Source organism: Drosophila erecta, unplaced genomic scaffold (assembly GCF_003286155.1).
Source record: "Drosophila erecta strain 14021-0224.00,06,07 unplaced genomic scaffold, DereRS2 tig00000126-arrow-pilon, whole genome shotgun sequence".
Classification (NCBI taxonomy): Eukaryota; Metazoa; Arthropoda; class Insecta; order Diptera; family Drosophilidae; genus Drosophila; species Drosophila erecta.
In genome coordinates this window covers 2028964-2054113 of record NW_020825209.1, presented here as the reverse complement: position 1 = coordinate 2054113, position 25150 = coordinate 2028964, and the positions used below count along the sequence as shown (strand labels likewise).

The 25150-nt window shown below is 37.8% G+C and overlaps 2 protein-coding genes across 2 annotated transcripts in view; both read right to left on the bottom strand.

Moving 5' to 3' along the window:
• Positions 1-278: 278 nt before the first annotated feature.
• Positions 279-1014, bottom strand: LOC6550903 (probable insulin-like peptide 7). Its single transcript, XM_001976775.3, has 3 exons — positions 784-1014; positions 545-717; positions 279-481 (listed from the first exon to the last, which is right to left on the bottom strand). Exons 1-3 carry the CDS (start codon positions 918-920, stop codon positions 312-314), a joined length of 480 nt encoding a protein of 159 aa, XP_001976811.1. The 5' UTR covers positions 921-1014; the 3' UTR covers positions 279-311.
• A 3182-nt stretch (positions 1015-4196) lies between these two features.
• Positions 4197-25150, bottom strand: part of LOC6550902 (allatostatin-A receptor) — a 74079-nt gene continuing 53125 nt past the window's right edge. The window contains exons 4-11 of the mRNA XM_001976774.3: positions 13251-13440; positions 13092-13187; positions 12171-12321; positions 6656-6774; positions 5687-5762; positions 4721-4876; positions 4539-4647; positions 4197-4406 (exon numbers count right to left, since the gene is read on the bottom strand). Of these exons, the coding sequence (XP_001976810.1) occupies positions 4543-4647; positions 4721-4876; positions 5687-5762; positions 6656-6774; positions 12171-12321; positions 13092-13187; positions 13251-13440 (893 nt within the window). The 3' untranslated portion in view covers positions 4197-4406; positions 4539-4542. The remainder of the gene's footprint in view (positions 4407-4538; positions 4648-4720; positions 4877-5686; positions 5763-6655; positions 6775-12170; positions 12322-13091; positions 13188-13250; positions 13441-25150) is intronic.

Genomic DNA, 25150 nt, shown 5'->3' with positions numbered 1-25150 from the left:
TTGCGTGTGATTTGTATAACATGATTGATTAATATATGTAATTTATCATATCATGCTAATCTTGTTTTACTGATACTGAATGCATTTTTAAGTTATCACTGCAAATGTCGAAAGTAAATAGCTTTGTCATGTGAAATTTGTGGTTAAAGTCCGTAAAGTTTATTTTTTCTTAACCGAAACCTGTTTATTTTCAATAAGATTTTATTTCACCACAACAAGAACATCAACAACAACCAGGAAAAAAAAGCGAATTTATATATGTATATATATATGTTCGTATATATCTAAGCAGATCCAGCGTCGATGGCCAATCAGTAGTGATTGCGTCGCTTGTTGGAAGGACAGTACTCGGCATACTCCTCCCAGGTGCAGCCCACCTTGGTGCAGCATTCGTTCGATATGGATGGAGTATGGCCATCCGCTCGACGACTTCTCAGAAACATGTTGGCATAGTTCACGTGCAGCCAGGTGGAGCCATCAGCTGGAAGTAGCAGCAGAGGCATCATTCGATTGGAATTGCTAACTTATCTACTAGTGCACTTACGATCGGTGGTTCTCTTCTTGATCCAAGCCTCATCATTGCCCGTCCTCTTCTTGTTGCGCCGTGTCAGCCGGTAAATGTCCTTCTCGCAGGCCCAATAAAGCTGGCGGACCAGCTTATCCCGGCAGCGGGAGTGCGTCTCCTGGTGCCACACGTTCTCCCAGTCCGATTGCGAACTAAAAAACAAAGGATATTATTTCCAGTTGGATGCGACATCATGCCTCTAGTAGAGCTCAACTCACCGCTCGCGGAAGAGCATCTCCAGACCCTCCTCGGTGTGCTGCAGTGCCTCCGGCGTGGGTATCAGCGGCAGGACGAAAAGGAGCAGGGCTCCGCAAAGCGTCCAGCTGCCCGAGTTTTGTAGTATCATCTTGCTCATTTCGGGAGTTCCCCAAAAGGTGATCCTGATCCTGATCCTGATACTGATTTTGGTGTGTGGCTCACACGGCGGACTCGTGCCGACTGACCGCTGTGGCCGGTGTGTTGTCAGGTTTTGAAATATAACCAGACCCGGACCCGGACCCGAACCCGGACCGGACCCGGACTCCAACTGAGTGGCGGCCAACTGTCGGGCGTCGGCGGCATAATTAAATCGGTTGGCCAGCGCTCTATTTGAAGTAATGAGGCCCAGGACCGGGTCAGGACCTTTTCCAGCACACACCCGGCCAATCCAATCTAATGAAGAGCTACGGCAGCAATTGCGTATGCGGCCCATTGTCCGCTTATTGCCTTGTTTATCTGCGAGTCCACAAATTGGAGCCACTTCTCTATGTGGTACACCGGCGATTTTCCACCCGTCCCATCCGCGTTTCCACCTGCAACCTGTTGCTTGGCTAACAAAACATCATAAAATCGGGTAAGTTACACTGTTTGCCTCGTAAAACGAGCCGAATGCGCCGGACACTTGTTTTTATTTCGAAGCTGGCATAAATTTTGCAATATTTGCACGAATTTCAATACTGTGGGCGAAACAGTGGGCGAAAAGCAAGGAAATGGGATACGTATGATACACTTATGTTTCTTTCGATTCTGCACTATAATTACAAATAATAAATTGCTTTTTGTTACCAAGAAAGGATTATTTAAAGATACATTTAAGTTTCTTTCGATTCCTCACTAAAATTACAAATAAATGGGTAGTGCATGTTCCCTGTTACCAAGAAATTTTATTTTATAGATATTTATAAAAAACTTACTTCAACCCACTGTATGAATAAAGAAAGCCGCCCACACGAGACAATAGGTTGGCTAAATAATGTCGCTGTTTACACGTTCTGTGTGAATTTATGATGCACCTTTTTCTGTACACAATGCTCCACCAGCTCCAAGTGGGAGTTCTTCTTGGTTTTGAAGTTCAGTTCTTGGATGACATTGCCGGTGGTCGGTTGCCTTTTGGGAGCCCTATTTTCCTGTTTTTTTTGTAAGTGCCTGCGCAGAGAACTTTTAAATCCAGAAAAGTCCCAAAGGAGATACAAAATCTTTAACGTGTTTAAATACCCAACGTTGTAGTTTATCAAACGTGCAACCTATATTGGTTTCAAAGCCAAATATTTGCATTTGACAAATAAACCGTCATTTGGAATCAATGAGATCAACAAATATAGGGTGAAACTAATGCTGAATCTGTTTGCCTGCCACTTAGTATTATTGTAAAAAGGCTTCCCTTCAATGAACTTCAATGCTTACAAATTTGAAATCGATGGTTTTTAATCATTTTATTTGTATTGCGCAACTACTTTGTGTTTGCACCTAAAGGTGAAGGAAAACATGCCAATAAAAAATACAATTTTTATTGTGTACACAGAGTCATCAATTTTATTTAACACAATGAACAAATGTTATTGTACATATACATTCATATACAAATACAATAAGTTCTGCTTTTCATCTTACGCAATTAAACTATTTGCTGCATAACTGAAATGGAAAATTGATGAGTACATTGCGTAATGCATTTTTTTGTTAATTCGCTAGTTTGGTTTTAATTTTCGTGAGAATAGGCGGCTAGCATATACCCTACAGGGTACACAAAAAAACTTTTTTAAATGTTACGCTTATGCTAGAATATTCCCAATTTCTCTTAGGTTCAATTTTGACCTTATTTTTCGGTTGTTTTCTTTCTAAATTCAAATATTGTTCAATTCCACAACTGTGCTAGGAATGCAGTAGAATACATTTACAAATACAAATATAAATACATACATACGCCTTTATGTTGCTATACATATGCTTATATATGTTACAATAGTTTTTTTTTATGTGGAATACAGTAGCTACTGAATTGGCAGCAAGTGTTCCTAAGAGATTTGCTATTATAAATTCAAAATTGTCTTCATAAAAATCGAGTAAACTATTTTACAAAGTAATTTAAAAAAAAAAATTTAAATATATATATTTCATATTTTATGTTCCAGTGGCAATGTGATCAAGTTTTTGCTAACACATTTCAGCTTTAAAGTATGCTATACAAATTGTTGCATCCTTCGGTAAGCGAAAACAAGGTTTTTAACTAGGAACACTTACTCCCATTTTGGTTTTTCTGTTTTTGTGTCACATTTAAATTCGGCAAGGCCGAAGCCATGCAAATGAAAAAGTCAACAAAGCAATATAAATGTTTCATTAATGTCCCTTATATAATAGTCAAATGTGTGTAAATTGTGTTAGCTATGTATATAAACTTGTATATAATCATGTAAACTCATGATTAACTCAAACATTACCAATTTCGCATGGTTAGCAATTGGCTATTTTATGAATTAATTAATTGTTGTAATTAATTGTAGGAAATTAAAATGACTAATATTTGTTCTATTCAAAGGGTTCATAATTTATGCAGATGCAAGCATTGTATTTATATGCGGTTTCTTTGTTGCCGATCTATTTAATGACTGATTTTAATTGCATAACGAAAATGGGCTAAAGGGATATAAGTGGCTTAAGTATGTAAGGGTCATTTACATCCAATTGAGCTTCGCTAGTACTACAAAGAAGTACCAGAGTCATTTTTTTAGACCTCGATTTTGAAACATTTACCTGCATCTAAAATTACAGCTCTGGTAATAAAAGTATCTTACGTGCTATATAAATTTCTGCTATCTTCGTGCATCTCTGCCAAACAATATATTTCAATGGGGAACGGAAAAAACAATTCGTTTTCGAAAATCGTTCATGTAAATTCAAAAATTTCGTATCATTAAACCTTAATTTTTCAATATGGTCGTGTAAGTCTATAATAAGTTTTTTTTCTGGCTTCTTTTTTTAATAATAAATTTATATTATTAAACGCTTAATGGCTAAATGACATTTGACTTTCTTATAACATGGAAATCTACAAATTATTACTGAAATCGCACTGCTTATCAATTCTATTCATTAATTACTGTGTCAACTCTCATAAATTTCTGTTTCACAAAATTTTTATTTGCCATTTTCAATAATTCAGGTGTAAAATTTAACCAATTCAGTTTTAAGTATTAATTTTCTTATATTTTTTCTTGAAAAATTAGATTTTATGTTAAATTCTTAAGTTCTAGGTCCCAAATGAAACTTACACGGCGCTCAAAGTTGAAAATGAAACCAAACTCAACTAAAAATACATTCAATTTTACTTATTTTTAGGGAAATAATGCGCACACATTTTAAACTATCAAAACAATCACATTTTATAATTCGGAAAATTATATTCTCCTTATAGACATATATTGGTTACCATATATACATTAATAGTTAACTTATATGCGCCGCGTTTTCATTCCAACATAAGTTGTTCTATTCATTGTTAGCTTTAAATTCACATTTTCTGTTTCGAGTTTTTAAGTCGCCTTCAAAAATGATGTGACGATCTCAATTAGTTTGTTTTCAAGAGCTGCAAGTAAAGGATGTGTTTTATATTACTTCAAATTTATAGGCAAAGCATAATATCACTTGACTAATTCGTTGTATTACAAGTAATATTAATCAAAAAATAGATTGATGGAGTGTAAGATCAGTTACATACCCGCTTAGAGCATTTCAATATTGGACGTTCCGTTGCCGGTTGCAGTTCGCGTGGTCTTGGTCACCTGTTGATTGGTCATCAGAGGAGGCGGACTTCCACACCAAACCACCTGCAAGTTGATCGATATCTCATTATTACCGAATGATAAGCGGATTGATGGAGGGAATGCGATGGATGCCCACCTTGCGGAATGCCTTGCGAAAGTTGTCCGATAGGAAGGCATATAGTATGGGATTGATGCAGGAATTTGTGTACGCCACCACATGGGATATAATCTGGATTATGACCGACAAGTGGCTGCCGCCATAAAGATTCAGTGCCTTCAGCACAAGGATGACCTGGAAGCAAGTATTATGCAGTGTTAAGCATTAAATAAAATAGTTGTATAAAGTCTGCTGGGCTTGTGCAATTCCTTTCAGCAACTCATATTTAAATTATGCAGAAAATGCATTTGATTTGAGAAGCCTACATCTACTGATATGCTCCATATGCTGGCATTGATAGATAGATGCAGCTCCCATTTATTGCACTCCGAAGTATCTGTATCTGTATCTGTGTAATTGTAATTTCGTTTGTAATTTGTGAGCACATTGATTTTGTGCAAACACTTTGAGTGCCGGCAACTCAAGGAGCAGCTACAGCAGCTGCTGGCTTATTAAGCATTTCAGCAAATAAATGGGGAGACTGATTCAAAATGGGACCGGAATATCGCAAATGTCAATTTATCGCAACTATCCACTGTTTGCCAACAAAAATTTCCCAGCAGCTGTTCCCACTGCCAATTTAAGCTACTCAAATCGTAAGTAAAACTTTAAGCAAATTGATTATGTGCACCATCATTTTCTTGGCGCGAAAACTGAGAATTTCATCTGGAACTTTTGCTTGCCGAATGCCTAAAAGTTGACCAAAGTTCATAAAGTAGCAACGAGCTGGCATTACTTTAAGCTAACCTTGACCTAATTTTTAGCAACTACCGGTGTTTGGTAACCGAAACCAATAAAAATGAGTTCATTTGCCGTTCAATCATAATTAGCTATATCACAAATCGACATTAATGGTTGGTTGCCAAAATTGGCGCTGCACCTTGGGTGCATTATTTTTGATTATTTTATGGATTATTTCTATTTGATGGCTAGTGTTTTACTTACATGAATGGGCAGCCAACAGATGGCAAATGCCAATACGACAACAACAACCATTCGGGTGACCCGTCGTTTTCCCTTTCTGAAACAACAACCAGAACAACAGAAATCGCAGAGTTAGTGGGCGAAATACACTCTATATATAGTTATACTATGCATATATAGACATGGATATCTGGGGTGCATATAAATTATTTGCATTGCCCACGCTGTGATTTATGAACTTTGCGTGCGGATTGCGAATTCGTCGCAAGTTCATTTCCATTCAAATTTAAAACGCATACTAATGTGTATATATATACGAGTATATATGTACATGTACATAAAGTATATGTAAAAGGAACCGCAGCTGCTTACAGGTGAGCCAAAGTAATTTGATTAAAGTTGAATTCATTTCATCTGCAGAGTGAGCACAATTTAATAGTTTTCGATTTATGATAAAACCGAACTTGGGCAAGGAATTTCTCAAAGTTTAAAGTTGCCGCAAGTTCAACTTTAAATTGATGGTTGGTGACCCCGATCACGTCTGAGTAGCTTAGGTAACTTTACTTTGTCGCTTTATCCTTAGAGTGGAATTTAAGCAACTAACTTAGAAGTCGTGAAATAATAGTAATGTTTTATATTCTACATCCGTGCACCACAAAATATGGCCAACTTGTATAAAAATTGTCCCTTTGCTGAATTTTTTCCACTCATGTCACTCCCATGTTTCCTGTATCCTGCGGGAATATCGCTCACATTTGTACTTATGATTCGGTTTCGTTGACCTGGCCACTTAAAAATGCATGAGCCGAAGCTCGTGGGCTTTCCTCACAGCCAAATAAAAAGGCATTCATCATGGCAGCAGGTGCGTAGCAACAAAAAACAAAAAGGAAAATTGCCTCACCATGGCGTATACGCGATATTCGCATGTCGGAGTTTGTTGGCATATTTTCCGCTCAGGAGCATTTCCTAGTATATAAAGTAAATACTCACCGTGACTCTGCGGAAGGCTTGCAGCCAGGAGCACTTTTCCAAAGTCGAGCCAGCATACCCATGTACAGGAAGCAAATCAGCGTTAAGGGTGCCACATATGACGATAGAAAGAATGAGACCTAAAAAAAGATACAGATGGATACAAAAAGTTAGAAAAAGATGCAAAAAGATACCAAAAGGTACATAAAGATACAGAAAGATACAAAAAGTTGAAAAAAGATTGAAAAAGACACAAAAATATTACAAAAAGATACAAAAAGATACGAAAAGATACGAAAGATACAAAGAAAGCGTATAAGTATCTGCTGATGCAGATTCAAGATCAAGAACAGATTTTAAGGCTTGTAAACTCGCATGAAAAACTATTGTTTGATTCAGGAATTTGCCACTAGTATTAGGTTGAGATATCATCTTTCTGGCAACGTGTAAGTTGGTTCAAAAAACGTAACTATTGTAGGCCAGTTAAACCACGTGTTTAGTTATTTTAAACATGCATGTAGGAATGCTTATTTTGTTGGGCTTATGCAACTGGTCGAAGGCTTTTCCTCTGCCATCTGCTGCCATGTCAGCTCCTTTTGTTTTTGCATGGAAATTGTCAGAAGCGCTGACCCGTAATGCTGACCAGATACCAGATATGAGTACCAGACACTTGCCACTCCCTGGAAACAAAAAAGATGAACCCAAAAGCGCCCATTTCCATTTACCAGCTGCCGCTTAGCCGTATTCCCAACAGACAAAATGATATATATACATATCCTTGAAATGAGCGTGTGTGTATGAGACAGTGGTGTTGGTAAAACTGGCTTCCGGTTGAATATCCGTGTATATTTCGCTTGAGTCTCGGTGAAATGAATCGCCACGCTGTTGACCATAATTGCACTACTAATGCAAACAATATTAACTTAAGCCTGTAGTAATTACAAAGTTCAAATTGATCCTGTGCCCTTTACGAACTTTAAGATTGCTTTGCCTCGTTGGCGCTTACATCAACTTTCGAGAGCTGCCAGCAATGGATATTTAAAGTATTTGAAGCCTTGAATCCAGTTGAATTCTTTGAGGCATCATTCGGTTTTTCCGGGGCCCTGCATACTCGTACATTTCCATTGAGCTGCTAGGCTTAAAACTCATTTGGCGGCGCCTCAACTTTCGAGTGGAAATGCTTTTCCTTTGTGGGAGGCGGTCGGCAGCCAGGTGTAAATGATTAAGACCCAACGCCCCTCCGCCCTTTCCAACACCATCACGAATGAAAACCGGATGAAAATCGGAAAACTGGCAATGAGGACCAGCCAAATATGCACAAAGGTGCAAGTCAAAATATATGTACATATATCAATTGTATTCCACGAAATGGGCGCAATGAAACGGAAAAGAAGCGCGAAGAGTACACATAACGAAAAATCCTGCCTATTAAATACACGAGTATATATATTTTTTGTAAACAATTTTTAACGGTGCATCGATAAAATTGCGCATACCGCAATTGTTAATAATAATCGTAGGCCCGCCTTGGCATTCATAAATTTCGGTGGGCGGCAGGCGAGGCGAATGCCTGACAGCCATGGAATACGGAATCGAAATCGAAATCACTTTGTTGGAATTTACCATGGCCATGGCCAATGAACATGTCGTTTGTTATCGACAACGACAACGGCAACGGCAACGGCAACGAAAACCAGGAGGAGTGACATAATCCGTGCTGACACTTCTCGAAATCGTATCCCCCGAATACGAGTGTTCCAAGTGTTCTGGATGTGGCGTAATGATACCCGCTGTCAGTCTGTGCATCCATTACCTAATTAGTAAACAAGATACCTTAAAATAGGTTCATATTGTATGCTATTATATATGCACATATATTTGATTTACTATATTTAATATGTAATCAAATTATTTACGGAAATATGCCTTTGTTATGCCGTTTCTTATGGTTTTACTGTCTGAGATTTGGGCAGGAAGTATCATCAAATCGAATCCCATAACGAATTACTTGCACAATCGCTTATTTATTTTGCTGAGATGTGGCTGGATTACCGATGCATTAATTACAGCGTTGATTGCAAAGGAAATTGTTTGTAATGCGCGACAATGGTGTTAACGATATCTCTGCTGAATCCTGCACTTTATGGCACATTCGCAAGCAATGGAATATATTGTGTATTTATTTATACTCTTTCCCTGATTGAAAGTGACACCTTCTGCGAGTTCCGCGGGCAGACTGCCACAATTTAATTGGCTTTGTAATGGAATTCCTCCTGTTATTTGGCTATATATTCAGAAAATCATAATTAACAATTTGGAGGAGCATTTCAATTATTGTATTATAATTATTATTAATTATTGTATTGTAATTAGTAAGCTGAAGCGAAATAGAGGAAACTCTGATTTGCAATTGTTGCCAGCTTTTCTTGGCCACTTTCAAAATTAGCTAGTTGTCAGCAAAAAACTTATTCCAAAAGTGAGCTCAGCTGCTTTTAGCAAAATTGTCATTTTGAGCCAAAAACAAAACTGAAAGTCATTGTCCCGCGAAATGATTAGCAAACATTTCGAAATGGAGCTTTTGCTCTGCCCAATTGCATTTGGAAATGGATGATCCAGCCATTTTGCTGTGTCAATGGGCCGAGACAAGTGTGTATTGCGAGTATATATCTAGATCTAAGCACGAAATGGAGTTGAGGAACTATAAAGTTTGCCATGGGGGCTATATAACTTCCACTTAGGAAATAGAAAGATGCAAAATATGCCAGAGAACAAAGATACTGAGAAGCCCGAATCGATGGATATACACCATGAAATTTTACAGCACAATCGCCATAAATAAAAGTTGCCAAACTTGAGCAGCGAACTTTTTGTATTTCCTCTTTTTTTTTTACTTCTTTTTTTTTTCTTTCGATCGACCTTTAAACTTTATGCTGGTCCTAATAAAAAGCCATAAACTGAAGTGTGTGCCACATGATAAATGGTTGGGGGGCGTATACTTAATATTCGGCATGACCCAAAAAAATTGCGCCTGGGATTTGTCCATAAACGCAACTTGACACTCAGCGAAATTAATCAGCTTGCCACGGGCTCTGATGAGTGCTTCTTTTCCACATAAATTTTCCTCGAAATATATATCTATTTAGATATATATATACTACATGCGTATATTTATTTACCCCCAGGCCATTTACCAAAAAGATGATTGAAATTATAAATTGGCTGCCATATTGCGGACATCAAATTATGGCCTTTTTTACAGCTTTAATAAAGTTGACTAGTAGTAGTAAACTTAATTTCTAAGACATTGCTTTTTTTGTAAAGATAAACCATTTACTGAAATCGGGATTTCTTGAGCGTTCAACTCGACTTCTTCAGCGAAACGAAACAGAAGTCTACTTCAATACCACTTTTTTTTTTTGGTTTTTGGATTCAGTATTGAAAGATAAACACTATTTTCCGCACATTCTCCATTTCCACCGAACCTTTTCCAGACTATTTGTTTCAGTTTTATGAGTTCTTTACGATGACAACAATTCGGTCGTTAGTTTCACTGTTCGTTTTGCTTTGATGAATGCGCCGCACAAGTTTGATCCATTTTTATTTTATTGCCAGACAAGGCTCGAAATAACACACTATGTATGTATTGACCCTGACAATGACTACTTCCACAGGCGGAATATCAAATCCCAACTAAGAATGGCCCATCCCTCTCAAATATCAAACATCATATCACTGCACTTCTGATACTCTTTCAAAAGGGACTTGCAAGTAAATAGAATGTACTAAGCTGTAGTTAGTCTACAAATACAATGGGAAAAGTAAATTCATAGCCCCGAAATAATGTGAAATATATTTTTGAACATAATCAAAAATTCCCGACTTAATTGTCAAGTTTCGGTTGCCCACAAAGAGCATTCACACTTTGTAGTAAGCTCCCAACGCTGTGGTTTCCTTTTCGTGTTTTCCAAAGCAATTGCGATTTATGTGCACAGTTGGGGTGAGGGGATTTGGGGGTGGGGAGCGGGAAAAGGGGGCGTGGCAGGACAGGGACACAAGGACGCAGCACACGCCGTATCCGTAGCCATGTCGCCGTATCCTTATCCGTGTCAGTGTCGGAAAACCCGGGGCGAAGCGAACTGTGCAATTTGCCGTGCCAGTTGCTTTTCGAGTGGAGTGGAAAGGTGAGCCGGCAAAATTCTCGGTTGCATATTAGCTGAAGATACCGAATAACTCAGGGAGTCAGTCAGTCAGTCAGCCAGCCAGTCAGTCAGTCGGTAAGTCAGTAAATCAGTTAGTCAGCCAGTTAGTCACCTGCGCACACTGAACGAAACTAATTGATTGCTACTACTTCAAATAATATGACTTTAAGTACACGTGATGACTTTACGCATATGACTTTAAGTAACAAGTAATGACTTTACTGTACCATTGCTCTACCATTAAGTCATGCAATAGGGCATTCGTTCGTTTATTGCAAAGTGCGTCACAATAGCCAACAAAGTTTTCTCAGTGTAGTTTGTCAGCGACTCATTCATTCGCTGTGTGAATGGAAACAGACGACAAAGCTCGTTCCATCCACTTCCCTTCACTCGTCGCCCTGAGGGCCAAAAACAACTGTAGCTTTTCCGGTGTAACATCCTTCCGGCATGAAATTACACTCGAAGACCTTCGAAGTACCCGAATTGATTAATAGACAAAAGTTCAAGTAATAAACATAACAAACTCGGCGGGGGAAAAAAAACAAATATGAGCAACTCAAGTGAACGGAAAAACCATTTGGGATAACGCTGATCTATGTGGATGAATCTACACCATAATGATGATGGAATTGTGCGCTATCTCTTCCTTAGAAAACGGGCAAATAATTGCAAAATATGGCTCTGAACCCTCTGCACTCCGCACACTTTGCTGAAAGCTTTTGTCCTTTATAGGGATCTGCGAAAATGCAGTGCGTGGGTTGCACAGTGGCTTAGTACATACATACAAGTACATAGGTGTGTGGCTGCAGAATTGATTGAGAGCTGTGAAAACTCGTATAAATCCACAAATCTATGAATTGTACATTTTGAGTGGGCATTTTTAGTAACTGCGGGCTGCAACTGACTTTAAGCAGACATTAACATCCAAATACTTGTATACCAGACTATATATAATACTCGCTGATATCTTTCACACCTTGACAAGTTTTCCTCGCTTTTCGGAATAGAAGGACTGAAGGTGAAGACAAGTGCTTGTTCCGAGTAGAAAATATGTTGCAGTTTTGCTGGGCAAGCACTGGAAAACATGACTTGATTTCAACAATAAGAGATTCCCCTCGCAACAAAGTGTGTTGAATGTACACAGAACACAATAAGGCCAAAACGGCTTATATTTATAGGTATACAAAATACATTTTCATTCCCACACCTAACCTACTACCTATTTTGTGTGTTCAGCTGGTTTGGCGTATATCAAATACAATCAAATGAACATGTTTTTGTCCCAAGTTACAGTTGCCAGTTTTTTTTGTGTGTGTGTGCAAGAATATAGAACTAACCTGAAAACCGACGAGACTCCAGATATCCTCCTCCGTGGAAAAGACGCAAGCGGTGCCAGCATTTCCGTGGTACTGATAAATCCGCACCGAGTGCGAAAGTGCCACCGGAATCGCAGTCGTCACAATCGTTATCCAGGCGCACATGATGGCCCTAAGGAAATGGAAAAGGAGCAGGGATATATATACTCGTATAAGAACTGACAGTTATTAAAGGGTTTCAATATATTTGGACCTTTGAATCGCGCTGTTCGTGAAAATAAATCATCGCAATTGCACTTTACGTTTAGGTATGTATGCATTTATATTCGTTCATTACTCCTCTTTTTTACTCAAGTTTCTTTGGACGCGTTTTTAATCAGGGCACATGCCAACAAAGTTTCGACTTGATTTGGGGTAAAAAATTCTACAAGATTCCTGCTCCGTTTTTTGTGTGGTTTTTAATTTCTTGCAAGTCTGACGCAGTTGGCTAAGAAATTTGTTGACAACTTGCTAGCGGCTAAAGTTTTTCAGCTGTCCCAAAGGTCGTCCGTCCTCTTTGAAAGATTCACTTGTGTAACTGGAGCGCAGTATCTTGCGACAAGAACAGGTGGAGCAGAAAGGCAAAAGGTCAGAGGCCACGGAACAAGGCATTCAGGTAGGCAGACCTAGCTAATTACAAAGCCCGGACAAATTGATGCAATTACTCCAGCTGATGTGGGATATGGGATGCAGTCGACCTACACTTTTGAACGAAAAGTGCCTGCTCTCTGCGTCTAAATGATTGCGTTCCTTAGGTTGATTTTCGCCGTAGACATACCCGTACTACAAGTATGTGTTCAGTGATTAATCACCATACATGTAGGATGCACTTGAATGACTCTCGGGGCCGCGGCTTTCGCGCAGTGTATCGAAAGCAGTCGAGTTAGACGTCAAGACACTTACAGTGTGGCATTGCGCTCCGTTCGCAGGGACATGCTAGTCACGGGATGGACGACGGCCAGGAAGCGATCAAAGGACATCAGCACCAGGGTGTAAACACTGCAAGTCACATGTCGGTATAGAGGTTATATGGTATGTATACATATGCATATAGGCACCCACCTGCAGTGGCATGTAACCACAATCATGTACTGGACAAACTTGCACCACACATTGCCAAACGGCCACTCCGGTAGCACGTAATCGGTGGCCGTGAACGGGACGCAGAAGATGACGAACAGAATGTCCGAGACGGCCAGGTTAATAATCAGCAGGTTGGTGGTGGAGCGCATCTGCTGGTTGGCCACAACCACTGCAACGACATGCAAATTGCTATATAAACTTGTTTCAAGAACTCAGTTCGCCATGACCATGTTATGCGTTTATCATACTCTGAAACCAATTATATATGTGTTTTTGAATGTGTATCGATTTGATTTTAAGGCACAGCGGCATTAGTGACATTGGTGGCATTCTCAGTTCCCTGGCTTAAATACTTTGCTCTTAAGTAATAGACGTTTTTTACCAATTTTATTTTCATATTTGGCTCCTTTATTAAATTTATCAAATTGGGCCAAATGCAGCTTAGCCTCACATGTGCTTGGTTTTTTTGCTCATGGAAAATTCTCAAAATAAAATGAAAGCTCATAACGTTAAGAATATTGCTGTCATGGCAATGGTCCAGCTTTCACTTACTGTTGTGGGAGCAAGCACCCAACAACACAATTTTCCCCCCAGTTTTTCTTTTCCACCAATTACGCGGACAAAAGGCAGCAAACAACGCAGACTTCTATACGGAATGTTTGGGTGTGTGTGTAGGTGGATGGAAGCATGTGTGTGTGCGAGGGGTAAGAAGTCAAAAAAGGTGGGATGGCGATAGAACAGGAGTCTTTCATTGTTACCATTTTGAGTCTTTGTTGTCGTGTTCAGCTTTCACTTTTTACTCGCTTTCCACGAACGCAGTACTTTCTTTCTTTTTCCGCCTTTAAAGAACCCACTTTTCTCCTTTAAGTTCCCCCGCTCCTACACCTTCTTTTTCTGAACATTTTGTATTTTTTTTTTTTTTTTTTTGTTATATTTTCTCTTGGCCAAAGAAGCCACTTGCAATTAGCCAACAATTTATGTAGCTCCACACAATGGAAGCGTGACAAAGACATCCAAGAAAAAAGAGAGAAAGTCTATAGAAATGGAAGGAAAGTGGGGCTAAAGCAGTGTTGAACTGTAACAAAATGTTATTTCGCCCATACGAAAATTGCGATGAGTTGATGCCAATGGATTGATGTGGGCCACGAAGCCAAAGGAAGTACAAACTCAAGGGGCCAACAATCACTTAAGAGTAAAAGAAGAGGAAACGTACGCCAGCAAATACAGGTAGCAAATGCCCAAGGAAATGGGAAATCTTGCGCAGTACACTCAAAAAAAACAAGAAAATGACACCAGCTTTTGCACTTGTATAATACATAATACAATTGTTGTTTCTTATATACGTTTCGCTGCTCGTAAGATTTTGTTTTGAGTGCATAAGCCACAACAGTAAGCCGCGCCCGCAAATCAATTTCCTTTTCAAATATATATTTAGCACAGGATGTTTCAAGGTGAACAAAAAGCGCAAGCAAAAAACAAAACATTGAACAAAAACAGGCAATAGAGTAATAAGTAGCAGCAGGAACAGGAATATGCGAATCAATACAAATAGTACAACATTTTGGTGACAATAATACCAAAAGTATGAATATATATTATAAACTATAACATGCAAAGGGTCAACATATGTGTGCCATAAGGTGCTTCAACTGTAGCCCCGTTTAAGCCCTTGCCAAATTTTTCTCTAAGGATTCAGCTGTTTATTGCTGAATAGTTTTTGGCAACAGATTGGTAGCAAATTTTTGCCATTTTGGCATAAGTATTTGCATGAAATTGCCAAATAGGGCAAATAAATAATGGGGCATCAGCATAAGTAAATCAAATAAAATAAATAAAATAATATAACATATATAAATTTAAAGTATCTATATAATATTATTTTAGTTTTATGACATCTTATTATATATATTTACACATACATTCCGTGAGTTAAGCAGGACTGTATTTTTTCGATAGCAATAAACATAGTTGTCCAAACCTAGAATGTCATACCCCGTTAAATTCGTAACAAAATTCCCTATCGATCTGTGTCCAAACCCGGAAATTTTAATTTTTTGCCATTTTTCGCAAATTTTGATGATGGTATTTGAAAATGCGAAAATTTGGAAAATTTTGTTTAGGTGAAAAATAAGAAGTATTTTGGCGATAGCACTAAAAATAATTGTCCAAAACTAGAATGGCATACCTCGTTGAATTCGTAACAAAATTCCCTATCGATCTGTGTTCAAACAAAAATTTTTAAATTTTTGGCCATTTTTTGCAAATTTTGATGATAGTATTTGAAAATGCGAAAATTTGGAAAATTTTGTTTAGGTGAAAAATAAGAAGTATTTTGGCGATAGCACTAAAAATAATTGTCCAAAACTAGAATGGCATACCTCGTTGAATTCGTAACAAAATTCCCTATCGATCTGTGTTCAAACAAAAATTTTTAAATTTTTGGCCATTTTTTGCAAATTTTGATGCGAAAATTTGGAAAATTTTGTTTAGGTGAAAAATAAGAAGTATTTTGGCGATAGCATTAAAAATAATTGTCCAAAACTAGAATGGCATACCTCGTTGAATTCGTAACAAAATTCCCTATCGATCTGTGTTCAAACTAGGGAATTTTAATTTTTTGCTATTTTTCGCAAATTTTAATGATGGTACTTGAAAATGCGAAAATTTGGAAAATTTTGTTTAGGTGAAAAATAAGAAGTATTTTGCCGATAGCATTAAAAATAATTGTCCAAAACTAGAATGGCATACCTCGTTGAATTCGTAACAAAATTCCCTATCGATCTGTGTTCAAACAAAAAATTTTAAATTTTTGGCCATTTTTTGCAAATTTTAATGATGGTATTTGAAAATGCGAAAATTTGGAAAATTTTGTTTTGGTGAAAAATACGAAGTATTTTGGCGATAGCATTAAAAATAATTGTCCAAAACTAGAATGGCATACCTCGTTGAATTCGTAACAAAATTCCCTATCGATCTGTGTTCAAACAAAAAATTTTAAATTTTTGGCCATTTGTTGCAAATTTTGATGATGGTATTTGAAAATGCGAAAATTTGGAAAATTTTGTTTAGGTGAAAAATAAGAAGTATTTTGGCGATAGCATTAAAAATAATTGTCCAAAACTAGAATGGCATACCTCGTTGAATTCGTAACAAAATTCCCTATCGATCTGTGTTCAAACAAAAATTTTTAAATTTTTGGCCATTTTTTGCAAATTTTGATGCGAAAATTTGGAAAATTTTGTTTAGGTGAAAAATAAGAAGTATTTTGGCGATAGCATTAAAAATAATTGTCCAAAACTAGAATGGCATACCTCGTTGAATTCGTAACAAAATTCCCTATCGATCTGTGTTCAAACAAAAAATTTTAAATTTTTGGCCGTTTTTTGCAAATTTTGATGATGGTATTTGAAAATGCGAAAATTTGGAAAATTTTGTTTAGGTGAAAAATAAGAAGTATTTTGGCGATAGCATTAAAAATAATTGTCCAAAACTAGAATGGCATACCTCGTTGAATTCGTAACAAAATTCCCTATCGATCTGTGTTCAAACCAGGAAATGTTAATTTTTTGCCATTTTTCGCAAATTTTAATGATGGTATTTGAAAATGCGAAAATTTGGAAAATTTTGTTTAGGTGAAAAATACGAAGTATTTTGGCGATAGCATTAAAAATAATTGTCCAAAACTAGAATGGCATACCTCGTTGAATTCGTAACAAAATTCCCTATCGATCTGTGTTCAAACAAAAAATTTTAAATTTTTGGCCATTTGTTGCAAATTTTGATGATGGTATTTGAAAATGCGAAAATTTGGAAAATTTTGTTTAGGTGAAAAATAAGAAGTATTTTGGCGATAGCATTAAAAATAATTGTCCAAAACTAGAATGGCATACCTCGTTGAATTCGTAACAAAATTCCCTATCGATCTGTGTTCAAACAAAAATTTTTAAATTTTTGGCCATTTTTTGCAAATTTTGATGATGGTATTTGAAAATGCGAAAATTTGGAAAATTTTGTTTAGGTGAAAAATAAGAAGTATTTTGGCGATAGCATTAAAAATAATTGTCCAAAACTAGAATGGCATACCTCGTTGAATTCGTAACAAAATTCCCTATCGATCTGTGTTCAAACCAGGAAATGTTAATTTTTTGCCATTTTTCGCAAATTTTAATGATGGTATTTGAAAATGCGAAAATTTGGAAAATTTTGTTTAGGTGAAAAATACGAAGTATTTTGGCGATAGCATTAAAAATAATTGTCCAAAACTAGAATGGCATACCTCGTTGAATTCGTAACAAAATTCCCTATCGATCTGTGTTCAAACAAAAAATTTTAAATTTTTGGCCATTTGTTGCAAATTTTGATGATGGTATTTGAAAATGCGAAAATTTGGAAAATTTTGTTTAGGTGAAAAATAAGAAGTATTTTGGCGATAGCATTAAAAATAATTGTCCAAAACTAGAATGGCATACCTCGTTGAATTCGTAACAAAATTCCCTATCGATCTGTGTTCAAACAAAAATTTTTAAATTTTTGGCCATTTTTTGCAAATTTTGATGATGGTATTTGAAAATGCGAAAATTTGGAAAATTTTGTTTAGGTGAAAAATAAGAAGTATTTTGGCGATAGCATTAAAAATAATTGTCCAAAACTAGAATGGCATACCTCGTTGAATTCGTAACGAAATTCCCTATCGATCTGTGTTCAAACCAGGAAATTTTAATTTTTTGCCATTTTTCGCAAATTTTAATAATGGTATTATATATGAAAATACGAAAATTTTGAAAATTTTGTCTTTTCAAAAATCATAAAAATTGTGATATGAATAGTGAGCTATGTTTAATGGCTGTACAAAACAGCCTTCATTTTAGCTGTGCCATCTTTCTTGGCCAATTTATGGAGAAAACCCGATTGAAAATATCCGATTCAAGATATATTTTGCGTTCATTTTTCTACTTTAAATAGGGTTCAGTTGGCAACTTTGCGCAGAGGCTTTATCAATTAATAGAAGGCGGTACAGACCACTAGACACCCACTAGTCTCTGTGGTTAACCAACTTTTTGCGGCTCCCGTTGTCACACGAGAAGGATTCGCACAAAAAAAGGGTCCAAAATGTGGCGTTTTTTTTTTGGTTGGGGCATTAACTTTTTCCCGCCATTACAGGAAAAAGTGTGTCAGTTTTATGTTTTTATTTTTATTTTTGTTTTGTTTCTTCTTTCTTGGCTGGCTGGAATTTTACAAAATAATAAAGTGTAGCATAATTTATGGGGCACGGCAGCAAAAGCGGCTAAAGTTCTTCAAGCGAAAAAAAAACGTTTTGTTATTTAATGCTGGCCTGCAAAGCAAAAAAAGGGGCGTGTCACGTTGGTTCTAAAGGAGCTTACAAATAAACAAATATTCACACACATGTGTCGGTGTGTGTGCCTGTGTTCTAGACAGGATTTCCTGTTCACTCGCATCGGGGGGCATAAATTCACTTTTATTGAACTTTAATGTCACTCTAATACCCACCCATTTCCCCCGCCCTTCGTTAGCCCTCTTGTTGGCCGTATTTTCCTTCCTGTTTTTAGCCTGTTATTGATGCACTTCAAGTCGACACGGCGTATACGCAATTTGAGCTCTGATTTATCAGACTAATGTGCGGATAGGTCTTAACTTTCAAGCTTAAGTTTAAGTAATAATGTTTTCAGCATTTTTCAAATTGTTTTCCTTTTTCCCTTATTTATAACCAACAAAGAGTTTAACTTTGGCTTATTTTATAAGAAAAAAAGTTCTATTAATAAGCTTAAAATCTTTTCGTTAATATTTTGTGTATATTTGAAATCCGTATAAGTTGTTAGCAGACAATTGAAATGTGAAGTTAATGTGAGTAATACAAAATTACAGTCAGCTCAGGAGTTAAGTCGGCAAATTTCAAGCCTCAAGTGCGCAGCGATTTAATTACTTCGGACTTAGGTTCCCGATTCTGATGATTTTCCAGAGAAGTAATCAAAAATGCTGTTGTTATTTTGAAGAGTACTAAACTGGAGTAATTTACGAGTTGTAAGCTCAGTGTTTTTAGTAAAATTACACTGGCTGATTATTTGAACACAACCCATTAGGGTAGGCATAACTTTAATGACATCGAAATTTATACTCAATTAAAATTGGCTATCTCAAAGTAAGAGTTCCGTTCGAGTTTAGATTTTCGGCAGGGGTCTTTGTTTTATGATCCAATTAAAGGCAGGCGAGTGTGTGGGCTTAAGCCCATTAAGTGCATAAATGATTGCTCCTAGGATATGCAGGATATGCAGGAATATTTTGGGTTCTGCAGTTGGTCCTGCCCAGGGTATAACGTACATACATAAGTACAGTGCCCTTGGCTATGGCAATTAATTTAAATTTTAATGCAGAGCACAGTCAGAAGGACATCCTGTTTTGGCACATGAATATCCGGTTACAAAAGACCCTTGGTCCATTGTCCTTTTCTTGGCCCATTTGTGGGTCCTTCTGCAATCTTCAGACTCTCTGAAATCGGCGGTGTCCAGCGCCTTCATTACTTTTGTTTTGTTTTCCCTTCTTTTATTTGCATCATTTGCCAGCCTATACAAATACATTTTTAATGCCAGGCGAAGGGAAAGCGAGTTTTGTGGGGGGGAGGAAACTTAGATAAATCGAAAAAGGAACAGGACATTTGCCGGAAAAAATTGCGCTTTGGGCAGATTGAATTGAGTTCAGAGCCATGGACAATGAGTACTTCAAACTGAAGGTCCTGTACATTTGATGAAACCCTTGGGAATATTTTCGATTAAACAACGTTCCTAATATTAAATTAATCATTTTGTTAATAATTCATATTTATACTTTACAGTGTGTTTGTTGTCCAAGCATGATAAACGAGTGTTGAATCAGAGTTGTACACTTTGGTTTAATTACTTGCAGATCTCAATTGCTTCAGTGCTCAAATTGTGGTCTATTAATTAATTCTAAGATACATTTCTATCACTTACCACGTAAAGTGTCAATCTTAACTAAGTACCTATCACAACACATTAATAATCCAATCAAATGCACCTGACTTCATGAGTTCATTAAAATTGAATTGAACACAGCCGTTGGGCAATAAATTCAAATGTCATTCAAATTCTAAAGCCCCACTGAATGGAAAACCTCCTGTTTTTGGAGATTATCCATATATTCCTTAATTCCTTAATATTATTAGTGCTGGGATAAGCTGGTATTTTTACCACATTTAAGTTGTTTTGCAGCACAACGTATATAAAATATGGCATCTATGTATTCAGAAGTTACATACTATAGAAGGTGCATACTATAAAAGGTAAATTGCCTGTGAAGATTGAATAGACATTTGTTTAACAATGCCATTGTACCCTTTACGTTGACAGCAATACATTTTGTACATCTACGTCATGAGCTCATCATTATCATTGACAAACAAATGCGAATCAGTCAACCAGACGAGCAGTCAATTATCATGCACAGTAAACTTTTTTAGCACGGTATTAAATGAAGTGTACAAACACTTTAAGCCTGACAACTCAATTTTATAAAAATATTTGAAAAATATTTACTGTACCACTTGAAAATCCAATTTCCGAAAAAAAAAATGTTTTCAAGTAAGTCCGTTGTCTTTTGTTTTCTTTTTTTCTTTTCTCAAGTTCTATATATTATATTGTTGGATTATTGATGGGATTTGCATCAGTCAACGGGCGAACAAAAAGCCTATGGCCACTTGCCAGGGGCCAAAAAGCCCAAGGACATCTATGTATGGGATTAAGATGAGGATGAGGATGTGGATGTGGCTATGGGATCTGGGGACACCTGGCCATATGGTATGGCCATCATGGACGCATATGTGTTGACAAGAGTGCGCCACAAGTGTGCGAATAATGGAAACGTCGAAGGGTCGAAAAGGGCCTAAAAAGGGGGGAAAGAGGGCATAAGGGGAACGACAAAAGAAAGTACGCGGAGAAATGCACACAAAAGAGCCGGCAAATAAAAACTATAGAAGAGGGTTCCCAAAACTGGAACAGTCCTTTCCAGAATTTGATGCTTGGAATGATCAAGCTGTATAAAACCAACTTATTACAGGTTTTTCATTCAATAATTTGTTACTTAACTTGCGTTTTAAGGGATTATTATGGTTGTAAAAAAAATGATTTCATTTCTAAAGTTATCGCAAGCCGGAAAGTCCTGGCCCTGTGCATGTCATCAGTACCAAGACAGCGAAGCTCTGGCATTTTATACCTGTTTTGCTGCCTTTGTTCACCCAGCCAAACGGGTTTTGGGGTCCTAAGCAGTACATGTATTCCGGTATTCAGTGGGCATCTACCCATTTTACGAGTCCTTCGACACAGTGGTGCCCAAGAATATAGTGCACTCGAAAGGGAAAGTATGTGATCAATTGGTTTGAAAGGAACACAAACAAACAGCGTGCTGCAGAAGACTGTTCTACACACAACAGTATTACGACAAAAATGTGTACTACTTGTTTGACCAGTGCTGTGGCATATATGTATGTATACGGCGAGTACTCGAGTGAGTTAGTGTGTGTGCCAGGCCCCGGCAGACATTGCATTGAAAAGTAAAACAATAAAATTGTACATGGCCCATAAAAAAGCATAAATATGACGAATGTACGGTGGGTGGAAGCGAGATAGATAGAGCCAGTGAGTGGGACACAGTGTCCTATCCACCCACGCACAATTGCCTCTGTGTGTGTGTGTGTGTGTGTGTGTGTGTGTGTGTGTGTCAGTGTGTGTGTCCGTGTGTGTGCGGCTCACTTGGGCATTGTTTGTCTGTCTGTCTCTCTGTCTGTTTGCTGTGTGCGGCCGTGTTTGTGTTTGTATTTGTACTGGCCGCTTTTAGGCGGTGCGCTCAATGCTGGTTATAAATTTTATCACTATCAACGCTGGATAATAAATGCGTACGCCTTGTGGATTTGTGTAAATTTACCCAACGCACATGCATACTCAGCACCGCACCCACACATGCATGTGACCATATGCCTCTTAAATGCCACTTTCATTGCATACTTTTGTGCGTACGTTTTTACGGGGCTTCACACTAAAATACTCGCATGTGCTCCCTCAAATTGCAGCTACGTGCAGCCTGCAACATATTTTCTTATACAAAAAAAGTGTATACATATGGTTCCTGGAGGCAACATGCAAGCCTCTCGAAAGATTTAGGCTTGGCCAGTAAGTAAAGTACTCGGCATTTGCCGATAATAAAGTGTTTGAAGCATAGAATCAGGTGTATCCTTCGCAGCAGGACTCATCGGTTTGTGTGGATATGTGTGGCTGCTTTTATGGGCTAGCATTTTTCGAAAAATAAGCAACAGAAGAAAATTTTAGCTAGGATAAGCTAAAAATATCAGGCGAAGGACTTTATATATTGTAAATAACAAGAACAATCCAAATCAACATGATTTCCATTTAATGGTATTGAAAAATCTATATTGATGCCATTAATTGAAGCTGATTTTCAGGGTTTTCAGTTCTAATCAGGTGTGGCAATCCAGGCAACTCGACCAATCGAGAATTTCCCCTAGCCATGGTTACATGCAACTATGTGGTTGAAATCGGGAGAGCGGTAAATGCATTTTCCAGCGAAAAGCCATAACAACAATGGCAAAAGTGCAAACAATTTATGGCCGGCATCCTTGGCGTGGCCTTCACAGATTCGCAGGATGTCCGGATGCAGGTGGATATCGTCTTCTCAACTCCCACTTCACGCCATCATCTATCCTATCTGCAACCCTTTCGGTTATATATCCCCAGAAATTGTATTACGCCCTCATTTAAGTTGATTTTGCGGTTCCATCTGTCGAAAAAAGGATGCCAGACGAAACAAAAAAAAAAAGGGGGAAACTGTGTCGAATGAGAAACATGTTTTGGGTTTGGGACCAAATCAAATTTGCCAGCTCCGTCAGGATAACAGAAAAAACAAAACACAAGTATTGAGGCTACGATGGAAGCTATTTCCAACTAGCACATACCCTTTCTCTTAAGAAGTAGTGATCTGAAAGTAAATATAAATTCATAGAAATTAAATTTCAAGTTTGTTTTAGCTGCAAGCATTTCCCAAAAAATATGAATATGCACTGCCTGTGCGTTTGCCAAAAAGTGTGCAAAACTTTAGCTGCTTTTTCAAGAGGCTTTTCAAAACTTTGGAACTCCATTCAGAATCCTGTTCACTTTGCATACCGCTCCTGTGGCCAAGGAAATCGGTGAGACAGGATTATCGTTAGGGGACTGAGTCACGTTCCTGTTCGTCTAGGCAATTACAATTTTATAACTGAATTTGTGGGCCCCTCAACTGGGATATACATACATATCATTCAGCCACTGGGCTGGATTTATTTCGGAAAACTTTATTTTGGCTGACCAAAAACGCTGTCAAACTGAACCGTTCTCTGCCGGAAAAAGGCCAATGCAAATTGAAGTGACAATGCCGCCGCCCTCACCGAATATTCTTGAAACATAAATTATAATTAAGCATAAATGATTGTGTGTTTTGGATTCGTGTTGCGGTTTGCTTCGCTCGGCAGATTTACACAAATTGCTGTTGACAGTTTCGTGTCAGAGTTGTGTAAACCAATGCATACATTTGCCAAAGTATCTAGGGAAATGCCATAGTTTTGCGGCGAGAGCTGTGCTGAAATTAAATAAATTTCAGCTTAATGCCCATGCAAGGCAGAAGGCCTTCATCTATCAATATGTCGTGTGCGTTTGGGTGTGAAAATTTACTTATCTGCCATAAAATGCAGCACCTTATCTCCCACACGGATAATGTTATAATGATGATGATGATGATGATGATGATGTCAGTTGGCGTTTTTTTAAACTGGTCGTGTGTAATGGCATTTTGACAAATTATCTTTCCATAAGCCATAAGTAAACGCCTGCACTTTGCACCGCAGGCAGCTAAATCTTCACATTCGCACTTCAACAGCTTCGTGGCCATTGAACAGAGTCTGGTATTGAGATATATCTCGAATAAAGTTGTCTCCTAGAAAATATTTAAGATACACGTTTCCGATAACACTACATATTTATACAACCGAACCCATCAAATGTTTAGTGTATGACTGTTCCTGAGACTAGTGACTTTGCCTAGAACTCTAGTTGTCGTTGGGTTGCCCTAGTCAAACTAGGAAGTTCACCCAGTTGAGTGGCTCTAATTTTCGCCTTCATAATTTCCCATAAAATCCACACGTTCATTTACAAATCATTTATCATAATGCCGCCAACGCAGCTGACAAAGTGGCTTTTCCACACACAGTAGTGGTAGTAGCGTGCCGGGTAAAATTGAACAGGATGCTGGGAAATTGTGGGTGGCTGTCGTGGGCAATTGGATGCCACTTGCGACTTTAATAAAACTTTTCCTTTCGGCCTGACAGCGCCGGGAATGCGATAGGAAACCGGAGAAAAGTGACATGGAAAACACTTTTTACTCGCCAACAGTGGGCGTGGCGCACCCACGCCTGCACTTTGACCCACTCATTTGTTTCTTGGCTAACTTTCAAGGGTTCTCGGACACATTTGTCTTTGCCTGAGACTCAATTCAAGCTAAGATAGCTGTGCCAAAGCAAACCAAATCTCAAGCTTTTGGGCCAACAAAATGTACGAAATTTTGCCCCAGTTTTCGAAAGGCGCTTAAAACCTTTTATCAGCGATAAATTGAATTAAAATCCATATACTCGTACATTCCAGTATGGGCCTGAAAAGTCTTCTTGTATCCTGTCATATCCTATCCTGTGCGACTAAAGTGAATTCTTATTCTAATTGAGTTTGGCTATGTCTTTATTACGGCAACTTGTTTTCATTTTCACCTCTATGGCGGAACCGAGCTTAAGAGAAAGGCTTGAACGGCAGCTT